This window comes from Myodes glareolus, chromosome 3 (assembly GCF_982192425.1).
Source record: "Myodes glareolus chromosome 3, mMyoGla1.1, whole genome shotgun sequence".
In the NCBI taxonomy this organism is placed as follows: domain Eukaryota; kingdom Metazoa; phylum Chordata; class Mammalia; order Rodentia; family Cricetidae; genus Myodes; species Myodes glareolus.
In genome coordinates this window covers 35,451,325-35,478,271 of record NC_142028.1, presented here as the reverse complement: position 1 = coordinate 35,478,271, position 26,947 = coordinate 35,451,325, and the positions used below count along the sequence as shown (strand labels likewise).

Below are 26,947 nucleotides of genomic sequence, written 5' to 3'. Positions count from 1 at the left end.
CATGTTACAGATCACCTTAAGGTTTAAATCAAAACCAGATTACCCCATGACTGCCCCTCTGCAGCATCTCATGTGGCAGAATGCACCTGCCAATTTCATGAATTCTCAAAGACAATCACTGACTGTCAGTCCTGAGTGAGGCTGAGCAGGAGCCCTGTTTCACAAAGCAAGCTTCCTCAGTCACATCTTAGGGCATGCAAACAGCTGGGATAGTGAGAGCAGAGGCTGGCCTGCCCCCAGACTCCACTCCATGGTTTCACTGGCTCTAAATTCCCAATGTTGCAGGCTCACACTATTTGCCAAGCCCCTTCCCCTCTTCCTCACACCACCTTTGAGCAACCAAGGCTAGTATGAGATTTCCTGAGCAGTGCTTGACTGTGCACAAACCCTCTCAACTGGAGGTCCCAGTTCCACCGGGAACTAAGAAATAAAGACCAGCCAGGCAGTGGTGGGGCACGCCTTTAATCCCATTACTCGGAAGGCAGAAGCAGGTGGATCTGTGAGTCCGAGACTAGCCTAGTCTACAAGAGCTAGTTCCGGGACAGGCTCCAAAGCAACAGAGAAACCCTATCTCGAAAAAAAACAAAACAAAAAAAGGGGGGAAAGACCAATCTCCAAACAGGCAGAAAATACCAAGTCGGCAGTTTTTGTGGTTTTATTTAAACACAAATAAAACACGCATGCAAGCCATCTACTCATTCTCTTCACTGCGTAGCCTGGCGTTGGGATTGGTGACTCTGATGGCCAGCTGTGCTGCTCTTTCTACGATGGCTTTTCGGTTCTTGGAAGAAACATTGTGAGCAATTTCAGCACAGTAAGATCTGAAAGAGAATAAGCCAGTGAGCAGGGAGCATGCCAGAAAAGGTCACCAGGGAGGCAGTGACCTCTTGCCTCCCACTCCACGGCCAGGCAGAGGGCCTGGTAAAGGGCTTAATGCAGTGGTCTATGGCAGTGACAAGACCTAACTAGTTCACAAGGGAAAGCTGGATCCTCACCAGCCTGAGGTTCTTCCCCACACATGAGTGACTAACCCAGAATTCTTCCACCAGGAGCCCAAAGGCTTCCATTGCAACCACTGTGAGGAACACAGGTTCAAGTAGAGTGAGCAACAAGTACTGCCTGTGTTACCTCGGAGTGCCCAAACTGTCCTGATGAGCACATCCCCAGTAATGGAGGTGACCACGAAATCCCAGACAGGCAGCTAGACAGCAAACCCTGAGTCCAGACAGACCCCTCACTTCACAAAGATATGTACACTGGAGGTTGTATCTGGGGGACAGAGCCAACTTTGATCATGAAGCCCAGGTACCCTGCTTCTTGCATCCATAACCATAAGCAGCACGCATCCACCATGGATCTACCATCCAGAAACTTTGTTTTCAGTGATTTTTTAAAAATTGCAATTGCCTTTCAACTTCTCCTTCTTCTCAGTTACACAGGGGGAAACGCTCATGTGTATGCAGCGGGCAGATGCACCTGCTGGCTTTGATAAACAATGCCAAGCTGCTCTCAGGCAGATGAGGTGTATCCATACAAAATGCAGCACCAACCAACACTGTTCCTGCCATTGAGACAGAACACTGCCACATGGACACTCAGCCACCAACCTGCCTTCTGCACATAATCAGCTCCCCATGCTGACTCCCTGTATCTACATTCCAACAACCTTAGAGAAGATATTCGTATAAACCCAAACATACACTATCTTCAAATACTCTCTGCAGCCCCAATTTATTTGGGGAAAAATAAATGCAGCTTCCCAACCCATTAACCAAGAAAGAAAAAAATAAACTGTTCCTACTACATACTCAAACCCAGACCCGGTGTCAAGGGAATTTTCTAGCAGACCTTGGTTTTGACCATGCATTCATACAAGGGTTTTAACTTATCAAAAGTGCCCAGAACATCCCACAACCCCCTCTCTACATCTGTGTCTGCATCCTTTTCTGAGCTCCAACATACCTGTATCACTGTGCAAATCCCCTATCACAGCAGAGCCAAGCAAGGCTGGACTCACACCACTACAGCTGGGTTCCAGACAGGACCGTAAAGCACACAGAACACACACTGCATCAAGGGAGGCCCTCCCTCTTCTCCAGTCTCAGGTTTCAAACCTCAGCACACATACCCACCTCTCAACTAAGGCATCATTTGGACTCCCTTAAGAGCATCCTCCAAGCTCCCATAAAGCATGCCCACTCTAGCGCCTCCACAGGACCTCCCAGGAGGCAGGCTACTCCTACCCAGGCTAGAGCCCAACTCACTTGTTGCACATCAGCAGCACCTCCAGCTCCTTGACGTTGTGGACCAGAAACTTCCGGAAGCCGCTAGGCAGCATGTGCTTGGTTTTCTTGTTGCTCCCGTAACCAATGTTGGGCATCAGGATCTGGCCCTTGAATCTTCTCCGCACCCTGTTGTCAATACCTCTGGGTTTCCGCCAGTTTCGCTGAAGACACATAGGCAAGTTAGTCTCTGCGAACTGCCAGCTCTTACTTGGCAGAAGGGGGCTAAATTCAAAAGGGACATGCCATACAGAAGGCACACTTGAGTAGTATTACCTTCCTACTTCTTTATGCACTTTTAAAAAAACATACATGGGGTCTCTGTGTAGCCTGGCTGTCCTGAAACTCCCTCTTTAAACCAGGCTGGACTAGAACAGAGATCCACCTGCCTCTGCCTACTGAGTGCTGGGATTAAAGGCATGTGCTTCTTTACACACTTTTAACAACAAAAAACCCTAAAAGCTCCCAAGGCTGTGGTTCGGCCAAGCTTCCAACAAAACCAAACTTTCCTATACCTATCACAAACTCAGACACATATGGGTCAAAATAAGACAGGACTGCATGCGCAGTACGACTGACTGCACACTCTTTTTAAAGACCCATAAAGCACAAATTTGTCCTCCACCCCTAGCACTCAGATAGGAATTCAACAGAGCTTTCCATTTTTGATTGTTTTTTATCTGGGGGGAGAAAAAAAGAAAGCAGAGCCCTGCGTAAGGAAGAAGAATCAGTTAGGTGTCAGCTGTGTGTGCCATCCAGCCAACAACTGGTGACCCCTGGGCCCAGCGAAGCCCTGCCTTGTAGAATAAGATAGGTACAGGACTGGAGAAATGGCTCAGCAATTAAGAGCACTGGCTGCTCTTTCAGGGGACGCAGGCTCAATTCCCAGCACCATGGCAGCTCACAACTTCCTGCAACTCCAGTTTCAGAGGACCTGACACCCTGACATAGACATGCACGCAGGCACAACACCAATACACGTAAAAGGCTTACCAAAAAAAAAAAAAAAAAAACCACAAAACACACTGGTTGCTATTCCAGAAATCCTGGGTTCAATTTCCAGCACCCCCCCCATCTGATGTGCAGGCAAACACCCATTCGCATAAAATATATACATAGGCAAATATATCTTTAAAAATGTCAGGTGCAGAGATGGCTCAGGGGAAGTGCCTGCTGCCAAGTCGACAACCCAAATCAATTACATGGCTCCAGGGAAGGAGGCCCCTGGACCGTCACACACAGCAAAAGTGTTATGTTAAAAGCAACTTTAATCAACGGACTTCTCAGAACAGGCCACACCAGAAATGTGTGCTTAAAACTTAACCTCCGCACTCACTTCCACCCAGGAACGCATACATACCTTAATCTTGACATATCGATCTGACTGGTGCCGGATGAACTTCTTGGTCCTCTTTTTGACGATCTTCGGCTTCACCAGAGGTCGGAGGGCAGCCATGATGCCTATAAAAAGAGGCAGATCCACGTTATCGAAGAACCGGGAGGGAGAGCTGCTTGCCCAAGGCCCGAGTAATGTTGCAGAGTGTCTTCCAATCACCAGCTACTGAGCCAACTGGGAATGGAATGGGTACCTCTGCTAGGCTTGTTCTCCCTCCTGATTCCGAAGCTGGCAGAATACTAGTCACTCTCCAGACGCGATCTCAAGAGGTCGGGGCCACCGCAGCCATTCTGACCTCAATGAATGGCAGCAGCTGACCTATAACCTGCAGCAAGCCATTCTGGTGGGCAAGGGGCAGCAAATCCCACCCCACTAAAGTTCCACAACCAAGCAGTCGTTAAGCTAGGCCTCCCTTCCTACACACCACCAATGTGTCCCTCTCGGATCGCCTCGGGGCGCCAACAGAAAGGTTCCTTCCTTGTTCCCTACACAACCTGCTTTGTCGGGCACGCACTAAATACCCAGCGAAAATATGCTCAGCCATCATCTCTGCTCCCTGGCACCTCTAAGGCCGGAGAGCGGCGATACTTCCCGCTACCAAGCGGCCTGGCGGCCAGGGAGTGGAGGGGAAACGGCGTGCGGCACCCCAAGTCCACCGGCCGCATGGCGCAAACCGGCCCAGGCTACTGCCTGACCCTAGGCGGACTCCGTAGCACCGCGAGCGGCCAGTAGGCCCGGCCCGTGCGCGCTCGCCTCTGCGGCGCCAGCGCCGAGTCCGACGCCGAGGCTGCCCCACCTGGCGATGCTAAAGCCTCCCCTCCCGCCGACCGGGCCGTGCCGAGCCCACAGATGGGCGGATGGCCGGCGATGCAGACTCACCGCAAAGGAGATGGCAGCCACCTCACAGGTAGCGCCGAGGAAGAAGGAAGGGGCGGTGGCGCGCAAGGGGTGATGGGAAGGAGCCTCAGGTCCTGGAAGGGAAAATGAGGCACTTCCGGCTCTGGGTCCGCCAAAGGACCCTAAGATGTGTCTCAGAAGTAATGCTGGGCAAAGCAAACCAATGTACTAGTGTTCTGTAGTAGACGTTAACATCTTGGAATGAACTAAAAATGTTTCTTTCTCTAGGGACTACTTAAGAAATTTGGAATTCTCTCTGAGATAAGACCTGAGAGGTGGGCACCTACTTCCGCCCGAAGTGGAAGCTCAATCGATTTTTAATATAAGTTTACTTTCGAGTGCGCCTCCTAGTGGCTAGGAGGAGGCAAGCCGCTCCTTCTTTGACAGATTCCCCAGGACTTGGTGGAGAATATATAAATGCTGCTCAAACCTCTGGACTGTGAAGTGCTACGGAGCCTGTCCTCACCTTTCATATGTTTTAAATAATGTCTCCTTATGTATGGTACGTACCTAGGACAATGTATTAATAAGTACTAGATTGATATATTGCTTAGGAAATAATGACAAGAGAAGCACCTGGGAGGCAGAAGCACGCCGATCTCTTTTAATGCAACGCCTTGGGAGTTCCAAGCCAGTGGTACATACACATATACCCTCTGTCTGTCTGTCTGTCTGTCTGTTGTCTGTCTGTCTCTGTCTCTCTCTATCTCTCTGTCTCTTTCTCTCTCTCTCACACACACACAGTCTGTGTACTTAATACAGATGCAATTTTACTTTCAAGTATTCTCATTTTTCAGTTGGTTGAATCTGTGAAGGCACCTGTGGGACTAGGGCTAGGAAGGGCCACCTTTACATCTAAAATGAAGCTAGCCCTCCATGGAAGGGTATGGCCTTGTCACGACTGCCCTTCCTTTGTTATGTACGGGAAGTGAATCTGGGAGACGTGGTTCCAGGATCCATGCCTCCAACCATTCAGCCGCCTTGCTTTAAAATTGTTCCTGGTCTATTTTGCTTAGTTTTTGTTTTTCAGAGCACTGTGAAAAATCTAATTTTAGGAGTATAGAAAACCAAACCAAGGACTGGAGAGATGGCTCGGTGGCTAAGAGCACTGGCTGCTCTTGCAGAGGACACGGGTTCAGTTCCCAGCACCTATGTGTTGCCTCACAAACTTGTAACTCCAATCCCGGGGGATCTAGTGCCCTCTTCTGTAAGCACTACATGTATGTGCACATACACATATGTACAGTCAAAACATTCAAGCACATAGAATAAATGTTTCTCTGTGTAGCCCTGGCTGTCCTGGAACACACTCTGTAGACCAGGCTGGCCTTGAACTCAGAGATCTGTCTGTCTCTGCCTCCTGAGTACTGGGAGTAAAGGCCTGCATCACCACTGCCTGGAAGAATAATATTTATTTATTTTTTATTTACTTATTTATTTATTTATTGGTGTTTCAAGACAGGGTTTCTCTGTAGTTTTGGAGCCTGTCCTGGAACTAGTTCTTATAGATCAGGCTGACCTCAAACTCACAGAGATCTACCTGCCTCTGCCTCCTGAGTGCTGGGATTAAAGGCATGCACCACCACCACCACCCGTCAAGAATAAATCTTTTTTTTAAAAAAAAAAGTTAAAACAACCTTGATTGTATAACAGAACAGATATCACTGGCGATCTTGACAGGAGATGGTGACAGATGCTAGATTGGATGTTTGGCCTCGACAGAAAGTGAGACGGGATGAGTACGGGAATGTGGACCACTCACTTTGAGGTGCTGTCTGGAAAGGGGAGCAGAGACCCAGAGAAGTCAAGTGTCTTGTCTGAGACGGCCAGCTAGCAAGAAGCAGGGTGGGACTGGAGCTCTCCTGTGCCGGTGGCTCGCCCGCCCTTTCCAAGGGCTGCTTATCCTACAGGCTGCTGAAGTCAGTGGCCCTTGGAACATGGGAGTGCATAGCTGATGGCCGCTTACAAAGTACGTTTCACAAAGGGAAAGTCTAGTGAGTGAATCGTAGGGAAGGCCCATGAGCCAGAGTATGGCTCTGACTTCTGAAGACCCACAGGGTTTAGGGGCCTCGATCTCATGGGGAGGTGAGAGCTGCTGCTACCTCATTTTGCAGAGGACACTCCATCTGTTGCATCCCTGTGGGCACTAATGTCCCAGGATGAGAGGTGGGAGGTGTCCTGGGGAATCTGTGTCTTACATACACCTTCAAGTTTCCCAGCCCTTTAGTTGGAAATAGTTCAGCTAGGCTACAGGTCAGCACTAACTCAGTTTATTTCAGAAGGGCAGAGGTCATGACAGTTTAGCAAACAGCATGTGTGTACCTGGACACATCCACACTCCCAGGCACTGGACACTGGTATCAAGGGACACAGCTCCAGACCGTCCCTGGGAATGTTTCTTTTGTATGGCTCTTTGATCTCTCATGTCTGCAGCTGTGGGCCCCTGGCTGCACATCTTCTGGTCCAGCAGCCCCCAGGCCGCTCTAGTTGATGGAGTACACCTTGTTTGCATCGTAATAAGCATGCGTCATATAAGCCCAGTCTTTCATGGGCCACCAGTCTTTAGAGTGGTAGGTGGCCGGGTAAGCATGAGGCGTACGTTCCACACAGCTGAAGATTGCCTGGCTCTGGTCCCTGGCCACAGTGGGCAGGTAGAACCGCAGCTTTTCCAGAAGGTGACCAGGCCAGAAGTTATTGGGGTGGGTGTATGAGGGACCACTGATCCTCTTGGCCTTCAGCTTCCTGGAAAAGGAAAAGACACAGGGAAGGTGGCTGCGACAGAGACCAGGCAGGGCTCCTTCTCAGCAGATCACATGGGCTGTGAGTGTCCTCTGCAGTGTGGAAAGCACTGCACACCTCAGGTCTCCTCGCAGTGAGGACCCAGAGGTCTAGAGGTCAAGGTCACACATCCAGTGAGTGGCTAAGTTCAGGCCCCAGTCATTGCTTCTTAATGTGCGTGGTTCTTGCGCTAGATCAGTGATTCTCAACCTTCCTAAGGCTGCAACCCTTTAATACAGTTCCTCATCTTGTGGTGACCCCCAACCATCAAATTATTTTTGTTGCTACTTCGTAACTAAAATTTTGCTACTCTTGTGAATCATAATGTAAGTATCTGTGTTTTCCAATGTTCTTAGGTGACCCTGTGAAAGAGTCGTTCAAGCCCCTAAGGGGTCACAGCCCACAAGCTGAGAACCACTGCTCTAGAGGATTTCCCTCCCCTCCCCCACCCAATCCCTTCACCTCACCTGTCCTGTGCAGTGCTGGGCATAAAACCCAGGGCCTCACATGCTCTAGGCTAGTGCCCAGCTGCTAAGCTACACCCAGCCCCAGCTGGAAGCATTTGGCTATCATGTCTGGAATCTAGCCTCAGGAGGCAGCCTCGCTGGGTTCAGCTTCACATGTGGGGTTGTGTGTCGGTATCCTCTCCTATAACTGGGACATCCAGAACAACTCAGGCTTGTTGGTGACAACATAGATGAGTTCACTCATAGAAGGCCCCAGCGCAGTCCTGCCTGACACTCTCTGAATGCTCTTCTGATGCCCCTTAGGCCCTGGGCATGGAGCCCCGCAACAGTCCTAGGATGTGCAGGACCTCGTCCGATGTGCACAGGTCTCATAGCTGCCTCTGGTGGGAGGGGCGGCCAGCCAGCCCTCTCCTCTTCACCCCTGCCCTCCTAGCAGACACACAGGACCACTACAAACCCCGTAAATTCCTCGAACTCCTGGAAGTGCATTTTCTTGAGTTTCTTTGATGTTTTCCTAGTGGGGAATAGAGAGAGGCATTATTAGGAGAGAGAAACTCCAGGAGCTGGACAATGGTGGCGCACACACCTTTAATCCCAGCACTTGGGAGGAAGAGGCAGACGGATCTCTGAGTTCGAGGCCAGCCTGGTCTACAGAGTGAGTTCCAGGACAATCAGAGCTACACAGAGAAACCCTGTCTTGAAACAAAAAACAAACAAACAAAAAAAGAAACTTCAGGAAAAGTGGGCTTTGGGGAGCAGACGGGGGCCAATAAGGGGTGCATTTCTAAGTCTCAGACCAAAGCGCTGAACATCTTTGTTTTCTGGTGAGGCCCTAGCCATGTCTCCATACACCAAGTCACTGGGCATAGCCAGGTTGGCGGAGGGTGGAAAACCTTGACCTTTTCATCTGTGGGAGGGAGGCCTCCGAAATAGTTGATATGTTCAGCGACTGATAGACGCTAAAGCCCGACTCCTGCTTCCCCTTCCAGAGGCCAAGCTTAGTGAGACAAGCATGGTAGAGACTCAGCCTCCATACCTCAGCCCAGCGTGCATCGCTAACTGATCACCGATTCCTTCCCAAGCCCACTTCTGGCCTCAGAATCTCTGGGGTTTTTTTTTCTTCTGATGCAAAGGATTGAATTCTGTGCCTTGTATACTCTCTACAGCTCGTGCCTGGCCTCGGAATCTTTTACAGTCTACTCCCTCGAGGTGAGAGAGAGCCAATGTCTCTCCTTTAGTGAGGACCACTCTTTCTCTTTTATACCTGTGACTGGCCAAACACAACTAAAAATCTCTTTCCTGGGTAGCCACCCACTTCCTGGATTCACGGTTTGGGAATTGGTGACAGTCAGCCACAGGCTAGAAGGGACATCTCAGAGGCTCTCTAAGCTACTGCCAGCCTGGGTCACACTCACCACTTTGCAGGCCACAACTGTCGTGGGCCTAGACTGCCCCAGTATTAAAAAAAAAGCAACCCAACAACAACAACAAAAAAACCACTAGAAGTGCAGCGTCTTCTAGGCCCTTGTCTGGCCCCCATAGTCTCCATCCACTTTGTACACGAAGATGCTAGGGCTCAGGGCGCAGTAACCCAGCTATTGACTGGAAGCCTGTCCGATGTCCACTCTAAAGCACTGCAGCGTGCCCCAGGCATTCTGCCATACCACCCCATCCCTCTGCAGGGTGCCATCTCATTCTCCTCTCTGCAGGCACCACTGACGTTAGCCACAGTAGTTTCCCCCTGCTTAGTCCACATCTGATGGTAGCGGAGGGGGACCTGACTTGGGCTCACTTCAAAGGAAGTTAATTTCAGAGAACTCAGGCTAGTCTAAGAGTCAGGGCAGCCTTCCCCCCACCCCACCCCAGGGCTACCAGCCTATCTCTTGTTGGAGTGTGCCTGCCACAGGGTGGCAGCGCAGGGAAGGAATTAATCCCTGTCCTAGGCAGAGTCCTTCAGCTTCTGCCACAGGGTAGGCTAAGTACCCCCTTTCGGTCTTTTCCACTGACCCTGTGAGTGGATAAGCCTGTGGTCCTAAGACATGCACTAAGGGTGACATTTGGGACTGGCGAGGCAGAGGCGACTAGAGAGAGGCACAGATACGGACACAACACGACACCACATGCGTGCCAGTGTCCTAGCCCTGCAGCTGAAGGGACAGCCTGAAACTCAGCTTGTCTGTCTTCTTGGCGCCGAGCTTGTGGAGGCCCCGGGACCCAAATCCAGCCAGGCTGTGAACAATCCTCTCGTCTATATAATAGCCTCCAGGCTGCCGGATCGGGCGGACTTCTTCTTTCAGAGTAATTATCTTGTCTCCTGGATACAGTAGCGCTGTGGCGGCAAGGAAGACAGCGGGCCCATTAGCCAAGGTTGCCTACTTTAGGGTCACATGGGAATGACTAAAAAAAAAAAAAATTCACACTTCTATTTAAAGATTATTTTTTCTGAGCCATCAAGATGGCTAGGCAAGTAGAGAGGCAAAGTGCACATGTGGGAGTCTGCTCTCTCTCCATTTCTGTGGAGTCTGGGTACTGAACTTAGGCCATGAGGCTTGGTGACAAGTGCCTTTACCCACTGAGCCATCTCTCTGGCTCTCAGCTTTGTAACATTACATACATTTATTTATTTACTCTCTCTGTGTGTATGTATCTATGAGAGAGAGGAGAGAGATCGAGAGAAAGAGAGGGAGAGAGAGAGAGAACCACTGTACACATGTGGAGGTCAGAGGACAACTTGTGGGGTTGGAGGTGCTGGCTTTCTCTTCCCACTAAATGAGTCCCAAGAACTGGACCTGGGTCATGAGGCTTGCCATCAGAGGCCTTTGCCTTCTAGGCTATCTTGCCAGCCCAACTTTTTATTTTTGGATGTTTGTAGGTTCATTGGAAATTGCAAAACAATAGGGTATAGAGTTCCCCTGAACTCTCTCCCACAGCTCCCTGTAATGATACAGTTCAGTTCAGTGTCAGAAGGGACCTTAGACAACCCTGCTCACCAGGGGACAGAGTGAAACCAGTCTGTAACAGCAAATTAGTGTGGTATTACTTAGCAAGCCTAGGTTGGAGGCAGGAAGATTCAACCAGACTTCACTAGGTTAATTAGACCTACTTACGTGTATGTGTACTTGCATGAATGTGTGTGTTTGAGTATGTGTGTGTGGGGGTGGGGTGGTGCTTGATAAGCAAGCAATCTACCACTAATCTACTACTAAACTACGACTAAGCTCCATTCCCAAACCTTAGAACTACTTTGTTAACTTTTTTTTTTCTTAGTTTTTCAAGACAGGGTTTCTCTGTGTAGCTTTGGCCATCCTGGAACTTGCTCTGTAAACCAGGCTGGCCTTGAACTCTCAGAGATCCATCCACCTGCTTCTGCATCCTGAGTACTGGGATTAAAGGTGTGCACCATCACCGCCTGCCTGGCCTTTGATAACTATTTTGATGGTGGTTTTCTCATGGTTTTGAGTTTGTCTTGTGTGTGTGGTTTTGTGTGTGTCTACATGTTCATATGGGTGCATGTGGATAGATGGGTACAAGCATGTGGAGGCAGAGCTCCAGAACCCAAATCCTCCCACAACCGCATCTCACCTAAGGAGCCCATTTGTTTCAGAGTCTGCATCTCAGACCTAGCAGTCAGGCCATCTGCCTTCCCTCCTCCTCCCCAGGGTTTCCACCAAAGGCCACAGTGGCTTGGCGTGTATGGGGAAGCCAGTGTCAGGCCAACTCTACATTATCTCAAGCTCTCCCTCAGAGCAAGTGCCTACCTCTCATGAGGATGTCCTCAGTCAGCGGGAGACCATAGGACTCACAGAGTTCCCAGCACTGCAGGTAGACCAGGAAGGCATCCCTGCGGGCCACGTCAATCAGCTCCTCCATCTCCCCAGAAATGGTAGATGGTAGGCAGTGATCATCAAAGGGCTTCATCCCAGATCGAACCAGGCGGCATCTCTCCACATATTGGATGGAGGGAAGACAAAGCTGCAGGAGAGCAGAGGGTGTTCCGTCTGTGTCTCTGTGACCTTCATCCTGGCTGCAGGGCAGCAGCACTTTCTCTACCTCCCTCTGAGAGCACCCCCACCCCCCACCTCCGTGAAGAACAATTGTGTGTAGTGAGGCTGCAGCCCAGATTCAAAGGCAGCAGCTTAAAGGTCAAGGTTACCCCTCTGAGGTAACCCCTGAGGGGCTCTGAGCACTTGGCACCGGAGTCCTGGGAATGCTGTCTCACACCTTACCGGATGTGCCCATGTGACTAATAGCTGCAAAAGGGCACAGTAGCAGTAGTGCCCCAGAAGTGTCCTGTTGAAAAATAGCATGAGTCTCTGGGGACTCTAAATCAGGTCTAGCCACTTGTGTGTGTGTGGTAGAAGCCACTTTTGCTTGTTTTTTTCGTTTTTTTGTTTGTTTGTTTGTTTTGACAGATTCTCAATATGTGGCTCTAGCTGGCCTGGAACTCACTGTGTAGACCAGGCTGACCTCAAACTCACAAAGATCTGCCTGCCTCTGCCTCCCAAGTACTGGGATTAAAGGCATGTATCTCATTTGGATTTTTTTTTTAATGTAGTCCAGGCTGGTCTCAAACTCATAATCCTTTGACTGGACCTCCTTGGTACTAGGATTATTGGGGTGTTTCACTACACCCCGCTGCATACTGCACAGATGACAGACAAGGGCTGAGGGGAGATGAGACCCTCACCTCAGTCAGTGCCACAGCCCAGCCCCCCAAGCCTGTGCTAAAGAAGTACCTTGTTCTGCCTCCGCCTCTCTCGGTACCGCTTGCCCACATCTTCCATGTCCTCATCTGTCATGGGCCGCCCCTCCATCTTTGTATCAACCTCGGGCACCTTTAGCAGGTCCATCTTGGGGGGCTGTGGGGCTGTGACAGCCTGCTGCTTTTGGGGGTGACGCTTCAGGGATGCTCTCTTCCTAGTCAAACTGCAATCTAGAATCGGAAGGAAAGATGGAAGGACTAAGAGGGTACCCAGCTGTGGAACTCAACCTAATGCCATTGAGCAGACGCCAGCAAGCTCTTCTGCCCCCTTCCCATATGTCCAGCCAGTGCCCATCTGAAGGGCACTGTGAATTTGTCCCCTCCATTGCTATGAAGTCCCCCATCTGACTACCCCACACCCCTTCCTGCTCCTCTCTCACTCATACTCTGCCACCTTGTTCCTACCAAGTGGCAAACCCTCATATCATGGTAGCCAGGCATGATGGGGCACGCCTTTAATCCCAGCACTGGGGAGGCAGAGGCAGGCAGATCTCAGTGAGTTTAATGCGAGCCTGGTCTACAAAGTGAGTTCTAGGACAGCTAAGACTGTGACACAGGGAAAAACCTGTCTCCAAAAACAAAAGCAACAACAACAACAAAATGTAAACAAGATCAACTCATGATCCTGTCTTCCCAGGGAACACACTCTGAAGACAGACTCATTTCCCTGGACCACAAAGACCTGCTGGAATCTGTGGAGCGCTGCAGTTACCAGTGGTTCCCCTGCCTCTGTCCAACAATAATAAACTAAAAAAAAAGTGGACCCGGGGGGTATCAATTAGTTGGTAAAGTGCTTGCCTAATGCACTAATCCCTGAGTTCAGCACCAGCACCACATAAAAACCAGGCATGGTGGCATACACCTGCATCCCGGCATTTGGGAGGCAGAGGCAGGCAGATCTCTGTGAGTTCGAGGCCAGCCTGATCTAGAGTGAGTTCCAGGCCAGTCAGAGTTGTGTAGAGAGACTATGTCACAAAATGAGCAAAAAGATACAGGCATGTGTTGTAAATTCATGGCCCACATATTAGAGAGTCCTTTCTCATTTGCCTCTTGCTGCTTTTGGACAGATGTAGTCCACAAGCACATGAGGGTGAACGAAACGAACACAGCATCCCTGCTTACAACATCCGTGATGACAGAAAGCAAGCCCAAACCAGCTAACTCCAAAAGTCTTCGTTCAGTTTCCAAAGAAGACATTTTAGTTAACCTTCCCTTTTTGTTCCTTTTCTTTCTCAGATAAGGGCTCCTGCATTGCACACTGACCTCAAACGCTCTACATAGCCAAGGATGACCTTGAACTTCTGATTCTCCCACTCTACCCGACTGCTAGATTGTGGGTGTGTACCACCATGCTTGGTGTATGCAGTGCTGGGGACGGAATCCAGGGCTTTGAACATGCTAGACAAGCACTCTGCTAACTGCTCTGCATTCCCAAACCTGTTTTGTTTTAAATCAATCATTCATGTCCCTCTAAGGACAGAGGCTAGGTCCTTGAGAAAATATCTGCTTCCTCATTGACAAAGCTTGGCAAACCTATGGCAAGCCAGAGGAGGATGGGCCACTTGAGGATGTAAATGCTGGGGAGAGCCAGCCTGACTCTGAGGGCAGAGAGGACACGTACACTCCCTGGCAGTGGGTATGGTACTTTTCTGCTGGGACAGTGACCACTGCTTGTAGGTGTTGGCCAGGGCATCGGTGGTGATGGCGTTCTGCCTCCCGAGAGAGCCGAGGTAGATGACGATGTCCTCCAGCTCCTGGCTCTTCAGAGGAACTCCGATCTGCGGAGGCACAAGAGCGCACTGAGGCCCACCTCACCCTTACCGACAGGCTTGGCCAACCAGTTCAACCTCCAACTCCTCGCTGCCGCAGGAGTGCAGAACCCTTTCCAGGTCCCCAAGTGTACTCTGCAATTTATCACGCCCTGTTTTTGCCCAGGCAGTTCCCTCCTTCTGCCTCAAAAACTCCTTTAACATCCAGGCCAGAGAGACCTCCATTTTTACAAAGTCTTTTTTAGTTGATTAACATAGTAGATAGGATAAAAGTCATAATCCGTCTTTCTCCATGGGGAACAAGTATGCCTGTCCCGACCGAAGTATCAGAAACCTATACATCTTTTTATTTGAGGATGTGATGGCTATTCTTGGTTGTCAACTTGACGACATCTGGAATTAACTTCGGTTTACCCCAAGTGGCTGGGCACACCCATGAGGGATTTTTATTAATTAAATCATTTGACGTGGGAAGATACACAACTAATCCAGACCTTTAATCTGGACCACACTTTCCCTGACAGCCTATATAAAGGACATGGAAGAAGGAAGCTTGCTCTCTCTCTGCCTGCTTTCCCTTGCTCTCACTGGCAGGTTTATTCCTTCACTGACATTTGAGGCTGCTTCTTCCTTTGGAATTCTGGCATACCCTGAAGACCAGCTAAGACACCCAGCCTTGTGGACTTAACAACCACTGGATTCTTGGAACTTCCATCAGAAGACTGTTGGAATAGTCGGACCATAACCTGTAAGCTGTTCTAACAGATACCGTACATACGTATACATTGCTCAGTTCTGTTTCTCTAGAGAACCCTGACTAATACAAAGGGCAATAGACAACTCTGGAGGTTTGCAGTGCTTACCAGAAACACCAAATGTTCAGAAAGAAAAGTTTGAAAGGAAACATATTTGTGAGTATAATTTTGTCTCTTATTCTCTTTAGACAATAGTTAGTCATTGCTGAACTGTCCTTGGTCCAGCTCAGAACTGTCCTAGTGCTAAAGGACTTCATATTTAAACATTTTAAAAAAGATTAGCCAGGTGTGATGGCTCATACATTTAATCCAGCATTTGCGAGACAGAGACAGGAAGATCTCTGTGAGTTCAAGGCTAGCCTGGGCTACATTGAGTTCCAGGACAGCCAGGGCTACACAGAGAAACCCTGCCTTGAAAAAAATTATTTATTTTATGTTTAGAATGTTTTGCCTGTGTGTGTGTAAGTGCGCCATATGCATGCCCAGTGTCCAGAGAGGTTCGGTAAGGGCATCGCATACCTGGAACCGGAGTTACAGGGGATTGTGAGCTGTCGTGTGGGTGTTGGAAACCAAACCTCGGTCCTTTGAAAGAGCAGTAAATGGTCTTAACTGCTAAGTCATCTCTCCCAGCCCAGGATTTAATATTTAGACTAAATTTTTTGTTTTGGTAGTTGAAGACATTTATTTTTAAAACATGTTTTGGATGTTCATATAATTATATTTCATAAAAATGGTTAATTGAAACTGTAAGTCAGGATATATTGTTCAGTAGTAGCAAGCTTGCTAGGATATGCAAGGTGCTGAGTTCACGCCCCCGCTGGAGAGACCAAAGGAGGCCTAGAGAAATAGCTCAGCAGTTAAGAATGTGCTGCTCTTGCAGAGGGCTTGGGTTTGGCTCCTAATATCCACACCTGGCTGTTCATAGACATCTGTAACTTCAGCTTCAAGGACCTGATGCCCTCTTTTGGCTTCTGCAGGCACCAGCACACATGTGCACATGTTCTCACACAGACACATACATACACATAATCAAAAATAAGAAAAAAAAATGAGATCTGGCCAGTGGTAACAAACACCTTTAATACCGGTACTTGGGAGGAAGAGGCAGATGAATCTCTGTGAGTTAAGAGGCCAGCCTGGTCTACAGAGTGAATTCCAGAACAGCCAGGGCTGTTACACAGAGAAACCCAAAACAAGCAAACAAATAAATGAATAAAATTTAAAAGAGGGCAGGAGAGATGGCAGCAGTTAAGAGCGCTCACTGCTCTTGCAGAGGACCTCAGTTCAGTTCCTAGCTCCTATGTGGTGGCTCACAACCATCCGTAACTCCAGTTCTAGGGGATCTGATGCCCTCTTCTGGCCTTTGAGGTCACTGCATCCATATGGTGCAAATACATAGGCAGAAGGTCATAGGCAGGAAATACATGTGAATAAATCAATTAAAAAAGATATAGGTGCTGGGTTGTGGTGGCGCATGCCTTTAATCCCAGCACTCAGGAGGCAGAGGCAGATGGATCTCTGATTTTGAGGCCAGCCTTGTCTACAGAGTGAGTTCTGGGACAGTCTCCAAAGCTACAGAAAAACCCTGTCTCAAAAACAAACAAACAAAAACAATAAAAAATAAAATGTAACAATGTCTGCTTTTTAAGGGCATTGATGTGAGCCACAAGTATTATACAGTAAATGTACAGCTGACAGATGCACAGACAAACCCACAAGTGTACCACTTATGGGGAACCCGATTTGCAAAGCTTCGGGAACACCTGTCTTTTGGATAGTCACTGACAGTTCTCTAAAAATCTCGTGAAAGCATAACATTTCTCCCTTCCATAGTGGGATTAATCCCAAAATATCCCAGCAGTATTTAAATCACTCTTTAAACTGGACTTTTCCTGTATTGGCAACTGTATACCTTACCCCACACCGTGAGGCTCTGGTGTGAAAGCATCACTTAGCCAAACCTTTGTTTGTAGTCAAATCTACATAAAGCTAGTCTGCCACGATTATCCTTATTGATAGAACTCACTGACAAGAAAGAAGCCCTGAGGGAGCTGGAGAGATGACTCAGAGGTTAAGAGCATTGCCTGCTCTTCCAGAGGTCCTGAGTTCAATTCTCAGCAACCACATTACAACCATCTGTAATGAGAACTGGTGCCCTCTTCTGGTGTATAGGCACACATGCAGGTAGAACACTGTATACATAATAAATAAATATATATTTTTTTTAAAAAAGAAAGGAACCCTGAGCAGAGAGACAGTATGTCTGTCTTACTGATAAACAGGCCTAAGTGGCCTTAAATTCTCTGGCAGCCAACTCAGGAGAGTATCGCCTACTGGTCTCTGCTCTCCCCTAACAAACTATTAATATTCTGTACTTACCTTCACCTTTCATTTGCCATAAAGTCTTTTTTTTTAAAGAAGATTTATTTATTATGTATTCAGTGTTCTGCCTGCATGTGTACCTGCACTCCGGAAGAGGGCACCAGATCTCACTATAGATGCTTGTGAGCCTCCGTGTGGTTGCTGGGATTTGAACTCAGGACCTCTGGAAGAACAGTCAGTGCTCTTAACCTCTGAGCCATCTCTCCAGCCCCCTTGACATAAGGTCTTAGTCTAGAAAATTAACTGTTTCTATCTTTACCCCTAAAATATACAGGAAAAAAAGTCTGGGTCACTACACCAGCCCCAGAGGAAAACTTCCTTCTCACCTGGGTGCCAGTGGATACAGCACCCCAGGGCTAAACTCCATCCTTATCCTCCTGATATCTTCAGGGGAGCTTCGCAACCTTGCCCCTTCTGAGACATAAGGTGCCTACCTTGTCAGTCTTTTATCCATCCTGTTAGCTCTAACAGGATTCGTGCTTGGTATCATTGTTATTTACCAGAAAATGTTTAACTGTGGGTATAAAAACTGGAAACCCTGTGGAATGGGAAGAACATTGAGGAGGAACATCGAAAGGGAAACATCAGGAGAGCATTGGAGAGAGCATACCAAGAATAAATGGGCCATGATAAAAAGACCTATGTGGGCTGGTTTATTTCACTTATACTCAGAGCCTATTAGTCAGCTTTCACCTGCTAGAGTGATCCTTCTGAATCCTGAGAAGCGTAAGAGTGTTAACTCCCCAGCATAAACGTCAACAGGGCATCTTGATTTGAACATACACATTTAATTCATCTAAGCCAGCAAGCTTTTTCTAGAAGAATCTAGACACATTTTAGGCTTTGTGAGTCACAGGGCCTCTGCCATTGTAACATGAAAGTTCCCATAGCTGTGCATAGATGAATGAGGGTGCCTGTGTTCAATAAAAGTGTATTTTTGTTTTTCCAAAGAGACAAGCTGGAGTTACCGCATGGGCCCAGATCCTGTATTACACTAACAGAACTTTCAAAGATGACAGAAATTTCTACCCTAATTGGTCCAGTCGAGGAGCCATGTACCACATATGGCTTTTAAGAACATGGTTTTGATGGTTAATATTGAATGTCAATGTGACAGGATGTGAGATTGTCTAGGAGACACACTTGTGAGGGGTTGTTTAGATTAAGGTAGCCTTGGGGCATACCTGTGGGGTATTGTCTTGATTACTTAATTAAAGTGGAAACATGCACCCTGGAGAGAGAAGCATCAGAAGAGGGTCCTAGAGTTACAAGTGGTTGTGGGCCCCCTGATGTGGGTGTTGGGAACTGAATTCCACTGAGCCATCTCTCTATCACCAGGTATGGTATTGGCTTTTGCTTGGCACTAGTGATGCCATGATAGGGCCGTGTACATGCTGAACACAGGCTCTACCACTGAGCTGCACCCCGGGGCATCACGGAGGGGAGGGTTTTGTTGTTTGTCTTCTGTGTGCTTGGGTGTGTATTTGTGCACCATGTGCATGCAGTTCACGTAGAAGTCAGAAGAGGGCATCAGATCCTCTGGAAGTGGGGTTACAGGTGATTGTGAGCTGCTATGTGGGTGCTGGAAACGGAGCCCGGGCCCTCCACAAGAGCCATCTCTCCCGTTAGCCTGGTGCAGAGGTGGTTTTAAGGCTGTAATCTGACTGTGGTTGTGCCATGTTTTCCAGTGTGGCTCTGCAAGTATAAGGCTGGTCGTGTGGAGCCCTGTGTTCGCCCCTCAGGACCCTAGAGCCTCACGGAGGGAGGACACACCCCAGGCCCAGCTGAGAGGTTCATACTTACTGCCTTTAGAGCCATGATAAATTCCTCCCTGGAGATGCGCTGGTTCTCACCCCGCTCCGCCTTGCTAAATACCTCCAGGATCTTGATCTTTCGGCTCCTCAGGTAGCTGTACAAGTCCGCCAGGATAGAGGGCTTGGGCAGTCGCAGTTGGGGTATAGGTTGACGAACAGGTCTGGGAGCTTTGCTCTGAAAGAGGCAAGAGTGAGGGAGATAACTGGACTGCTTAGATGTACATATTCCTAGCCCTCTAGTTAAACTTTAATCTCACTTCAGAACCCAAAGAGGGACTGAAGGGGAGGATGTGTTATGTCTTTGTCCTTGTTTTCAATGTGGCTACATTGAATAAATCTCCTTTATCATGTTCTTTATCATTAATTAGGCTGCTTTAATTGACCTATTGAGGATGGGCGACTGAACCTCGCTTCTTGGGGTACAAACTGTGACTCCAAGTAATTTAATAAATACAGTTTCTGTGTGGTTATTTCAGGTCTAAGCTAGCCGGGAGGCTAGGAAGGACAAGTGACCCTTCCTCCTACAGGTAATGGCATCAACAAGGTGGCCCTCCTCACCCTAACCTCAGTTGTGTCCTCAGACTAGCCCACAAGGCCTGGTTAGTACGTCCTCTCCAGCAGACAGGTCAAGACCGACTGCTAGTGTGCCCTAGCTGGGGTGCTTATAAAACTCTTCACGTGTTCTCAGACTGTCCCCTTGCCAGATGGAATCCCTTTCCCATCCCATGGTGCAGGCAGTCCTCAGCAGCTCATTCTGACATGGTGCAATGTCAAGACCAGAGCCTAAGGCATAACAGCACTATGCCTCCCTCGCTCTCTGCTCCGGAAGGCTCACTCTGGAAGCAGTCAGCCTTCTTATTGTGAGGGCTTGTCTGCAGCCTCTGGGAGTCCCTGAGGGAGGCAGTGAAGCCTCTGCACAGTAGCCATTTGAACAAGCTTAGAACGGCAGTCGGTCTTCCTGGACTGGTCAAGTCAGAAGCTGCCCTCAGGTCCGCAGTCTCATGATATAGAGACAAAGCCTCCCAGCTAGATTGCACTGAGAGTCCAGAGTCACAGACATAGCTGTCTGCAATAATAGAATTTCTCTAAGTCCCACTGGAGTATTTGCTGTGCAGCAATAGATAACTCATGTACCTTCCTTTGGGGACTTGCTTTTGCTCCTTTGAAGAAAAGGGGCAAACCACCTTGTCCTGTCTAATAAAAGGAAGCAAAATGACAACAGACTCCCAAAGCCTCAACATCTTCTGGCCATCAGGGCTTCTCACCTTGGGTTTCCTGACTGAAATGAAGATATCTTTGGAGGCTTTTTGCTCATGGCGAATCATGAGCAGAACCTTGGCCTCTGATGGTGTGATGCTGGGCTTATTCTCCAGCCATGTCTTGACATCACCAAAGGACTCCAGCTGCCTCCGGAGCTTTGCCCTCTGGCTCAACCAAACCTTTCTGTCCACTGGTGGCTCTTGGATGTCTTCAATATCCAGAGCTTTGAAGCTTGGTATAGGTGGAGGGGGAGCTTGAGGAGGCACTGTGACATGGGCTGGCACCTGGTCCTTTGTCCCAGGCACAATGATGATCCGCCTGCGGCTCTGTGGCAGGCGGAAGTTTTTCTCTTTTAACTGCCTGAAGCAGTGGGCAATGACCAGCTCAGGATCGAAGACGGGGCTGCGGCTAGTTTCAAAGATGTCCTCATCTATGGAGGTGTAAGACGGGAAGGCCCCTTGGGAAGAAGAGGGTTGCATGTGAGTTCCTTTTAGGAAGAGGACTAACAGGAGCCAGGGAAAGGGAAACTGTGGTAGGTGCTGGCTGTGTATCAGGGCGTCTGGTCCCTGCCTGGCTTTATCACTGTATCACGACGCTGAAGAAAACAGTGTTAGCTAATGTGACCTGCACGCCAACAGAAGGAACAAAGACTTCTCACTGTCTCCGACTACACTCTGCTTGTGCTCTGAAGACTCGGACCCAGTCTGACCAATCTAGGCACCACAGCGCCCTCTGCTGGGAGCAAAAGATCTGATCCAGAGAGCTTGGGTCTAAGTGCAGCTGGCCTGCTTTCTGCGCAATCTGCAGCTCACTTTCTTCTGTAAGATGGGGATAATGGATACCTAATTTATTAGGCGATGGAGGTGTTTATCAGAGTTGATTTGTACATAAGTGTGCTGCTATCTATGTATCTATTATGCACACATACATATACACATCTACGTTCACTACATACAAGTTCTCGTTTTAGTGGTGCTAAGACTTGAACCCAGGGCCTAATGCTTGCGGAAGAAGTACTGTGTCGCTGCTCTACATCCCTAAACCCCTAACTCGTAATGACATGGCAGGTGGGTAGGTGAGATTGCTCAGTGAATAAAGGCGCTGGCTGCCAAGTTGGACAGCCTGTGTTCAATCCCTGGAACCCACATGGTAGAAGGAGAACACAGACTCCCACAAAGTGTCCTTTGACCACACCTGCACCATGGCACAAGCTGTCCTATGCCTGTTGAAATAAATAAGTGTGAAAAAAATTAGGGAGTTGGAGAGATGGCTCAGTGGTTAAAAGCGCTGTCTGCTCTTCCAGAGGATCAGGTTCAGTTCCCAGACCTACATGGTAGCACACAACCATCTGTAACTCCAGTTCCAGAGGATCTGTCACCCTTTTTTGACCCCTAAGAGCACTGCACACACATTGTTCTCCGACACATATGCAGGCAAAACACCCTCTGCTGTGGTTCATGAAGATGGTTACATCCTGGTGCCGAGTCATCTTCTTTTCAAGAACGGACTGTCAGAACTGTCTCACAGAACCTGCCTTCTGCCATATGCTTTTCTAGAACCTGGCCTGTGGGGAAGTCTGTGGGAGGGCCCCAGTTCACCGTGGGTGGTGCTATCTCTGGGCTGGTGGTCCTGGGTTCTATAAGAAAGCAGGCTGAGCAAGCTGTAAGGAGCAAGACAGTAAGCAGCACCCCTCCATGGCCTCTGCATCAGCTCCTGCCCTGATTTCCCGGAGTGATGATCTATAAGCTATAAGATAGAATAAACCTTTTCCTTCTCAAGTTGCTCTTGGTTATGCTGTTTCACCATGGCAATAGAAAAATAATTAAGACACCATTGCATGCACTCAGAGCTGCGCACTGGTGGTCCTCACACTGTTGGACATTTTACTTAAAAAGTCTCCAGCTGAGCCTGGAACCTGGAATCTCCAGCTTGCAGTACCTCCCCACATTCCCTCTCAGCTCAGTTCATTTAATAACTGCTCGAGGGGGGGGGCATCCTGTTTGAGAATCCTGGTGCAAATGCCTTGGTTGTTTTCCTAGTAAACAGCTCCACAAAGACCATGACCTTGTCTATGTTTGCGTTATTCTCTGCTGGAGTCTTGGCTCCACCATATGCTTACCTGTAATGGGAACTTAGGAAACAGTTCCTGAATGACAGATGTAGACATGGGGTTGGTGCTATGACTGGCCACATTTTTCAGATAGAGACACTAAAGCCCAAAGAGACCCAAAGTCCCCGGGTTGATTACTAACAGAGCTTAATTAGCCCTACAGACAAGTTCTTTTGTTTTAGGATTTCTTTTCAATTTATGGGTATGAATGTTTTGTGTGAACATATATATATGTACTGCAGGTGTGCAGGGCCAACAGAGGCCAGAAGAAGGTGTTGAAATTCCTCGAACTGGAGTTATAACTGGTTGTGAACTTCCACGTGGGTGTTGGGAACTGAACTCGGGTCCTCTGCAAGAGCAAGTGCTCTTAACCACTGCATCATCTCTCAGGCCCCAGAATCAAGCTCTTAGCTAGTTCCTGTTACCCAGCTGTCACTTGATCTTCATGTCTCAAGACTTTCATTTCTAAATGGTTTATGCCACCCCCACCCCCTCAACCTGGTGCTAGGGATTGGATACAGAGCAATCTCACTGCCCCCTCGCCTGTATTTGTATCAATAGATCTGACTGACTCATGGCACAGGCAGCCCAGTGGTGTGGGACAATTCTATATTCTGTCAATTATGTTTTAAATAAACGCTGATTGGCCAGTAGCCAGGCAGGAAGTATAGGCGGGACAACCAGACAGGAAGTAGCAGCCGGGCAATGAGAACAGGAGTATTCTGGGAAGAAGGAAGCTCTTTCCACAGTCCTGCCCAGACACTGAAGAAGGAAAATGTGATTGCCCCACTGAAAAAGGTACTGAACCATGTGGCTAACACAGATAAGAATAATCGGTTAATATAAGTTATAAGAGTTAATAAGAAGACTGAGCTAATGGACCAATCAGTTTATAACTTATGGAGACCTCTGTGTGATTTTCTTTGGGATTTACTGGCTGTGGGAACTGGGCAGGGCAGAAACCCCAACAAGCAGGTTCTCAAGTTACAAATGTGCCCCCCCCCCGCCCTGACTCCTTCACCTAATTATCTCTAACTTACTTTTCAATCTTCCCAGCTCTTCTTTCCCACTCCCTTGGGTTCCCTCCAGTCCCCACATTTAGTCTCACCACAGCATGGTTTGGGCCAGGGTCTCACCAGGTAGTCCAGGATGCCCCACTTTCCCAGATGCTGGGATGGCAGGCTTTCCTCACCAAGGCTGGCTTTATAGTGCTCTTGGAGTTAGCACCCCTTCTGCCATGGCCTAAAGCTTTCGCCCCTCTTCCCCTTTGTGGTTTCCCACCCACATTATCCTCTTGTTTACATTGCTCCTTTCTGTTCAGCCATATCTCTTTGCTCCTTGCCTGGCCCTTGGGTTCCATTTATCAAGTTGCTGTGCACCGCATTGTGTTCCTTGAGGCTTCCCACCCTGTTGTTCACAGTATGGGCGTGGTGGTTTAATTAAGAATGGCCCCCATAGGCTCCTATATTTTGAATACTTAGTCACCAGGGAGTGGAAATGTTTCCAAGGACTGAGAAGTGTGGTCTTGTTGGAGGAAATGGGTCACTAGAGGTGGGCTTTGAGGTTTTTTGTTTTTTTTTTATTTTTTTTATATTTATTTATTTATTATGTATACAATATTCTGTCTGTGTGTATGTCTGCAGGCCAGAAGAGGGCACCAGACCTCATTACAGATGGTTGTGAGCCACCATGTGGTTGCCGGGAACTGAACTCAGGACCTTTGGAAGAGCAGGCAATGCTCTTAACCACTGAGCCATCTCTCCAGCCCAGCTTTGAGGTTTTTGTTTTGTTTTGAGAAAGGGTTTCTTCGTGTGGCCGTGGCTGTCCTGGAGCTCTGTAGACCAGGCTGGCCTCAGACTCATGGAAATCTGCCTGCCTCTGCCTCCTGAATGCTGGGATTAAAGGCTTGTGCTGCACCTGCTGGGAGGCATTGAGGTTTTAAAAGCCCACACTAGGTCCAGTCTCTCTGCTCGTCCATCAGGGTATGGCTCTCAGCTACTTTTCCAGCATCTTGGCTGCCGGCCACCATGCACCCTACCATGATGATAAGGGACTAAGCCTAAGAAATTGTTAGCCAGCCCCCATTAAATGCTTTCCTTTCTAAGAGCTGCCTTACGAGCTGTGTCTCTTCAGCACTAGAACAGCGACTAAGATGACAGGCACCATCCCAGACGCTCACTGCCCATTCTTCCTAGTGCTCTTCAGGGCGGTGACCACCCACAGGAGGTGGTCCCTGCAGTGACAGCTTGAGGCTGCCATCTTGTCATTAGAAGAGATGGCGGGTTGGGAAGGGAAAGTACTGAGTTCCAGCTCCTGCCCAGGTCAAGTGTGCTCTCTGACGTCAATGACTGTCACTGGCTGACTTTGCTTCTGTTTGTACTTTCCCAGGGACACAAAAAATTTCACCGTGGACTCCAAATGCTGGAAAAGACTCCATTCACTGACCCAAATGTGTTTCCAGGAGCACCTGCCTGAGAGTCCTAACTGGTCTCAGAAAGCACACTCACATCTCTCAGCTGCTGCCTCCCTTTCTGGCCACCATCCTAGGCTCCTGTTGTCCTGCTCACTCCTAAGCATCAACGCATTACACTGGACAGCCACTTTCTCCCACTCACTTCTGCTCTGAGGACGCCCCATTCCAGCACAGCCATGCATCCAGCTGCTCCGAAAACATCCCACTCCGATGGTTTACAGGGTCGTCGGTGTTCCCTGGTTCCAGTGCCATCTAACCAGGTCCCCCAGACACTATATCTCTATGAAAAGTACCCTCACTTACCAAAGTCTGTGGGTGTCAAGCTGAATGTCACCTGACTGCGCCTTTTCACCTCAGCTTTCTGGGGCTCCCCTAGCCTGGCTCCCCTTTTTTGCTTTTCAGTGTATTTGACCAGTGTTTCTGTCAGACTCCGACTATGTGCCGGGAAAAGATGGCCAGGAGAATCAGCATTACTCTTGGAAGATTTACATGGGTTGAGAGGAGGCTTGCTGAGAGGAGGCTTACTGAGGCTTGTCTTCAGGCCCACCGGTCCCTCATCTCTTCTCGTCTGTCTGTGTCCTCCACCTTTCAAATTGCAGTTCTTTGCCAAGGACTTTGCTGGGGACTGACAGCCAACTTCTCCAGGTTTCTTCTTCAATATAGGACGCATTGTTGCTCAACCCAGAAATATGCAGGGTCCCAGGTACAAAAGCCCTGGCTCTGATTCCAAAGTCAGGGGATTCGGCTGCTCCTCGAGCTAAGTCCGGGCATGGGAATCCTGGAAGAGTTTGTGACTTTCTCCAGAACTCCTGGCAACCCTTCTTGCAGAGCTGAGACGGCACAATGAGGTTTACAGCCTTTCCTAATGGCTCTGCCGCGGGGAGTCAGAGGGTTCCTGCAGATGGCGCTGTGGAGCAGGCTCCAGGTTTAGTCATTTGGTGCTTATCAGTTTCAAGTTTTGCAAAAGGTAATCCAAGTTGCTGAGTGAGTAAACCCCGTTGTCATAACTACAGATGCTGTGAGCCGATTGGCTGAGCGCTTCCACGTGCTGGAAGCAGGCTGGAGAAAACCCGGAAGCTGGGAGTGTTAAAGACGACTTAGCCCCAGGTTGGCGCCTTGTGTGAGGAATCACACCTATACCCCATTCTTCCTGAGGCTCCTGAAACTGAAGTGAAAATTCCCATATTTTCCTGTTTTCTGACAGATCTTTAGGCTTTATTTTTCATATTTAAAAAGAACGCTACACTCCCACACTCCCGAAGGGCTGAGAACCCTTGTCAGTCAAGGTCTAATGAAAGACATACTTGGTGCTACAACTGGGTGCTATGGTCCGGAACCACAGTTATGGCGGCACACGTCTATATCCCAACACTCAGAAGCAGGTAGGAGGGTAGACAAAAGTTTGAGGCCAGTTTGTGTTAGACGTGACGAGTTCCAGGCCAGCCAAGAAAGTACACAGTGAGAACCTATCTTTAAAAATCAAAACTGGGCAGTGGTGCGCACGCCTTTAATTCCAGCAGAATTAATACAGGAGGAGCAGGTGGATCTCTGTGAGTTCGAGGCCAGTCTGGACTACAGGAGCTAGTTCTAGGATAGGCTCCAAAGCTATAGAGAAACCCTATCTTGAAAAATCTAAATAAATAAATAAATAATCAAAGCGGGAAACATAGACTGGGAACCAGTCCTAATAATAAATCTTTGTAATGTCCACCCACAGATGAAATATGGGGTGTGCGTTTAAAGACACATGAAGTACTGACACGTGTTAATGAAAAGAAGCCAGACTTAAGAGGCCTCATACT

The 26,947-nt window shown here is 48.6% G+C and overlaps 2 protein-coding genes and 1 non-coding gene across 4 annotated transcripts; all 3 read right to left on the bottom strand.

Annotated features, from left to right (window-relative positions):
* Positions 1-630: 630 nt before the first annotated feature.
* Rpl32 (ribosomal protein L32) lies at positions 631-4,708 on the bottom strand. Its single transcript, XM_085686916.2, has 4 exons — positions 4,558-4,708; positions 3,643-3,743; positions 2,265-2,446; positions 631-821 (listed from the first exon to the last, which is right to left on the bottom strand). Exons 2-4 carry the CDS (start codon positions 3,736-3,738, stop codon positions 692-694), a joined length of 408 nt encoding a protein of 135 aa, XP_085543042.1. The 5' UTR covers positions 3,739-3,743; positions 4,558-4,708; the 3' UTR covers positions 631-691.
* On the bottom strand, positions 3,811-3,950 carry LOC146895255 (small nucleolar RNA SNORA7). The gene has a single exon (XR_015001087.2). It is a non-coding gene; the product is annotated as a small nucleolar RNA SNORA7 (small nucleolar RNA).
* A 2,121-nt stretch (positions 4,709-6,829) lies between the features above and the next one.
* Positions 6,830-26,137, bottom strand: Efcab12 (EF-hand calcium binding domain 12). 2 transcript variants are annotated; one of them, XM_085686913.2, is made up of 9 exons: positions 25,449-26,137; positions 20,568-21,019; positions 19,292-19,477; positions 14,204-14,360; positions 12,557-12,753; positions 11,579-11,792; positions 9,993-10,149; positions 8,278-8,334; positions 6,830-7,317 (listed from the first exon to the last, which is right to left on the bottom strand). In XM_085686913.2, the coding sequence occupies exons 1-9, from the start codon at positions 25,813-25,815 to the stop codon at positions 7,059-7,061; spliced, it is 2,046 nt and encodes a 681-aa protein (XP_085543039.2). In that variant the 5' UTR covers positions 25,816-26,137; the 3' UTR covers positions 6,830-7,058. The 2 variants fall into 2 exon arrangements, with proteins under 2 accessions (XP_085543039.2, XP_085543041.2); XM_085686915.2 differs by lacking the exons at positions 14,204-14,360; positions 20,568-21,019; positions 25,449-26,137 and having other exon boundaries at positions 19,292-19,406.
* Between the last annotated feature and the right edge of the window lie 810 nt (positions 26,138-26,947).

Coding starts and splice junctions, on each gene's coding strand:
- Rpl32 (XM_085686916.2), bottom strand. CDS start 3,738: ATGGCTGCCCTCCGACCTCTGGTGAAGCCGAAGATCGTCAAAAAGAGG. Junction 2,447..3,642: donor ATCGATATGTCAAGATTAAG/GTATGTATGCGT, acceptor ATGTGTCTTCAG/CGAAACTGGCGGAAACCCAG. Junction 822..2,264: donor GTGCTGCTGATGTGCAACAA/GTGAGTTGGGCT, acceptor ATTCTCTTTCAG/ATCTTACTGTGCTGAAATTG.
- Efcab12 (XM_085686913.2), bottom strand. CDS start 25,815: ATGCGTCCTATATTGAAGAAGAAACCTGGAGAAGTTGGCTGTCAGTCC. Junction 19,478..20,567: donor TTTCAGTCAGGAAACCCAAG/GTGAGAAGCCCT, acceptor TGCCTCTTTCAG/AGCAAAGCTCCCAGACCTGT. Junction 7,318..8,277: donor GAGTTCGAGGAATTTACGGG/GTTTGTAGTGGT, acceptor TTCCTTTTCCAG/GAAGCTGAAGGCCAAGAGGA.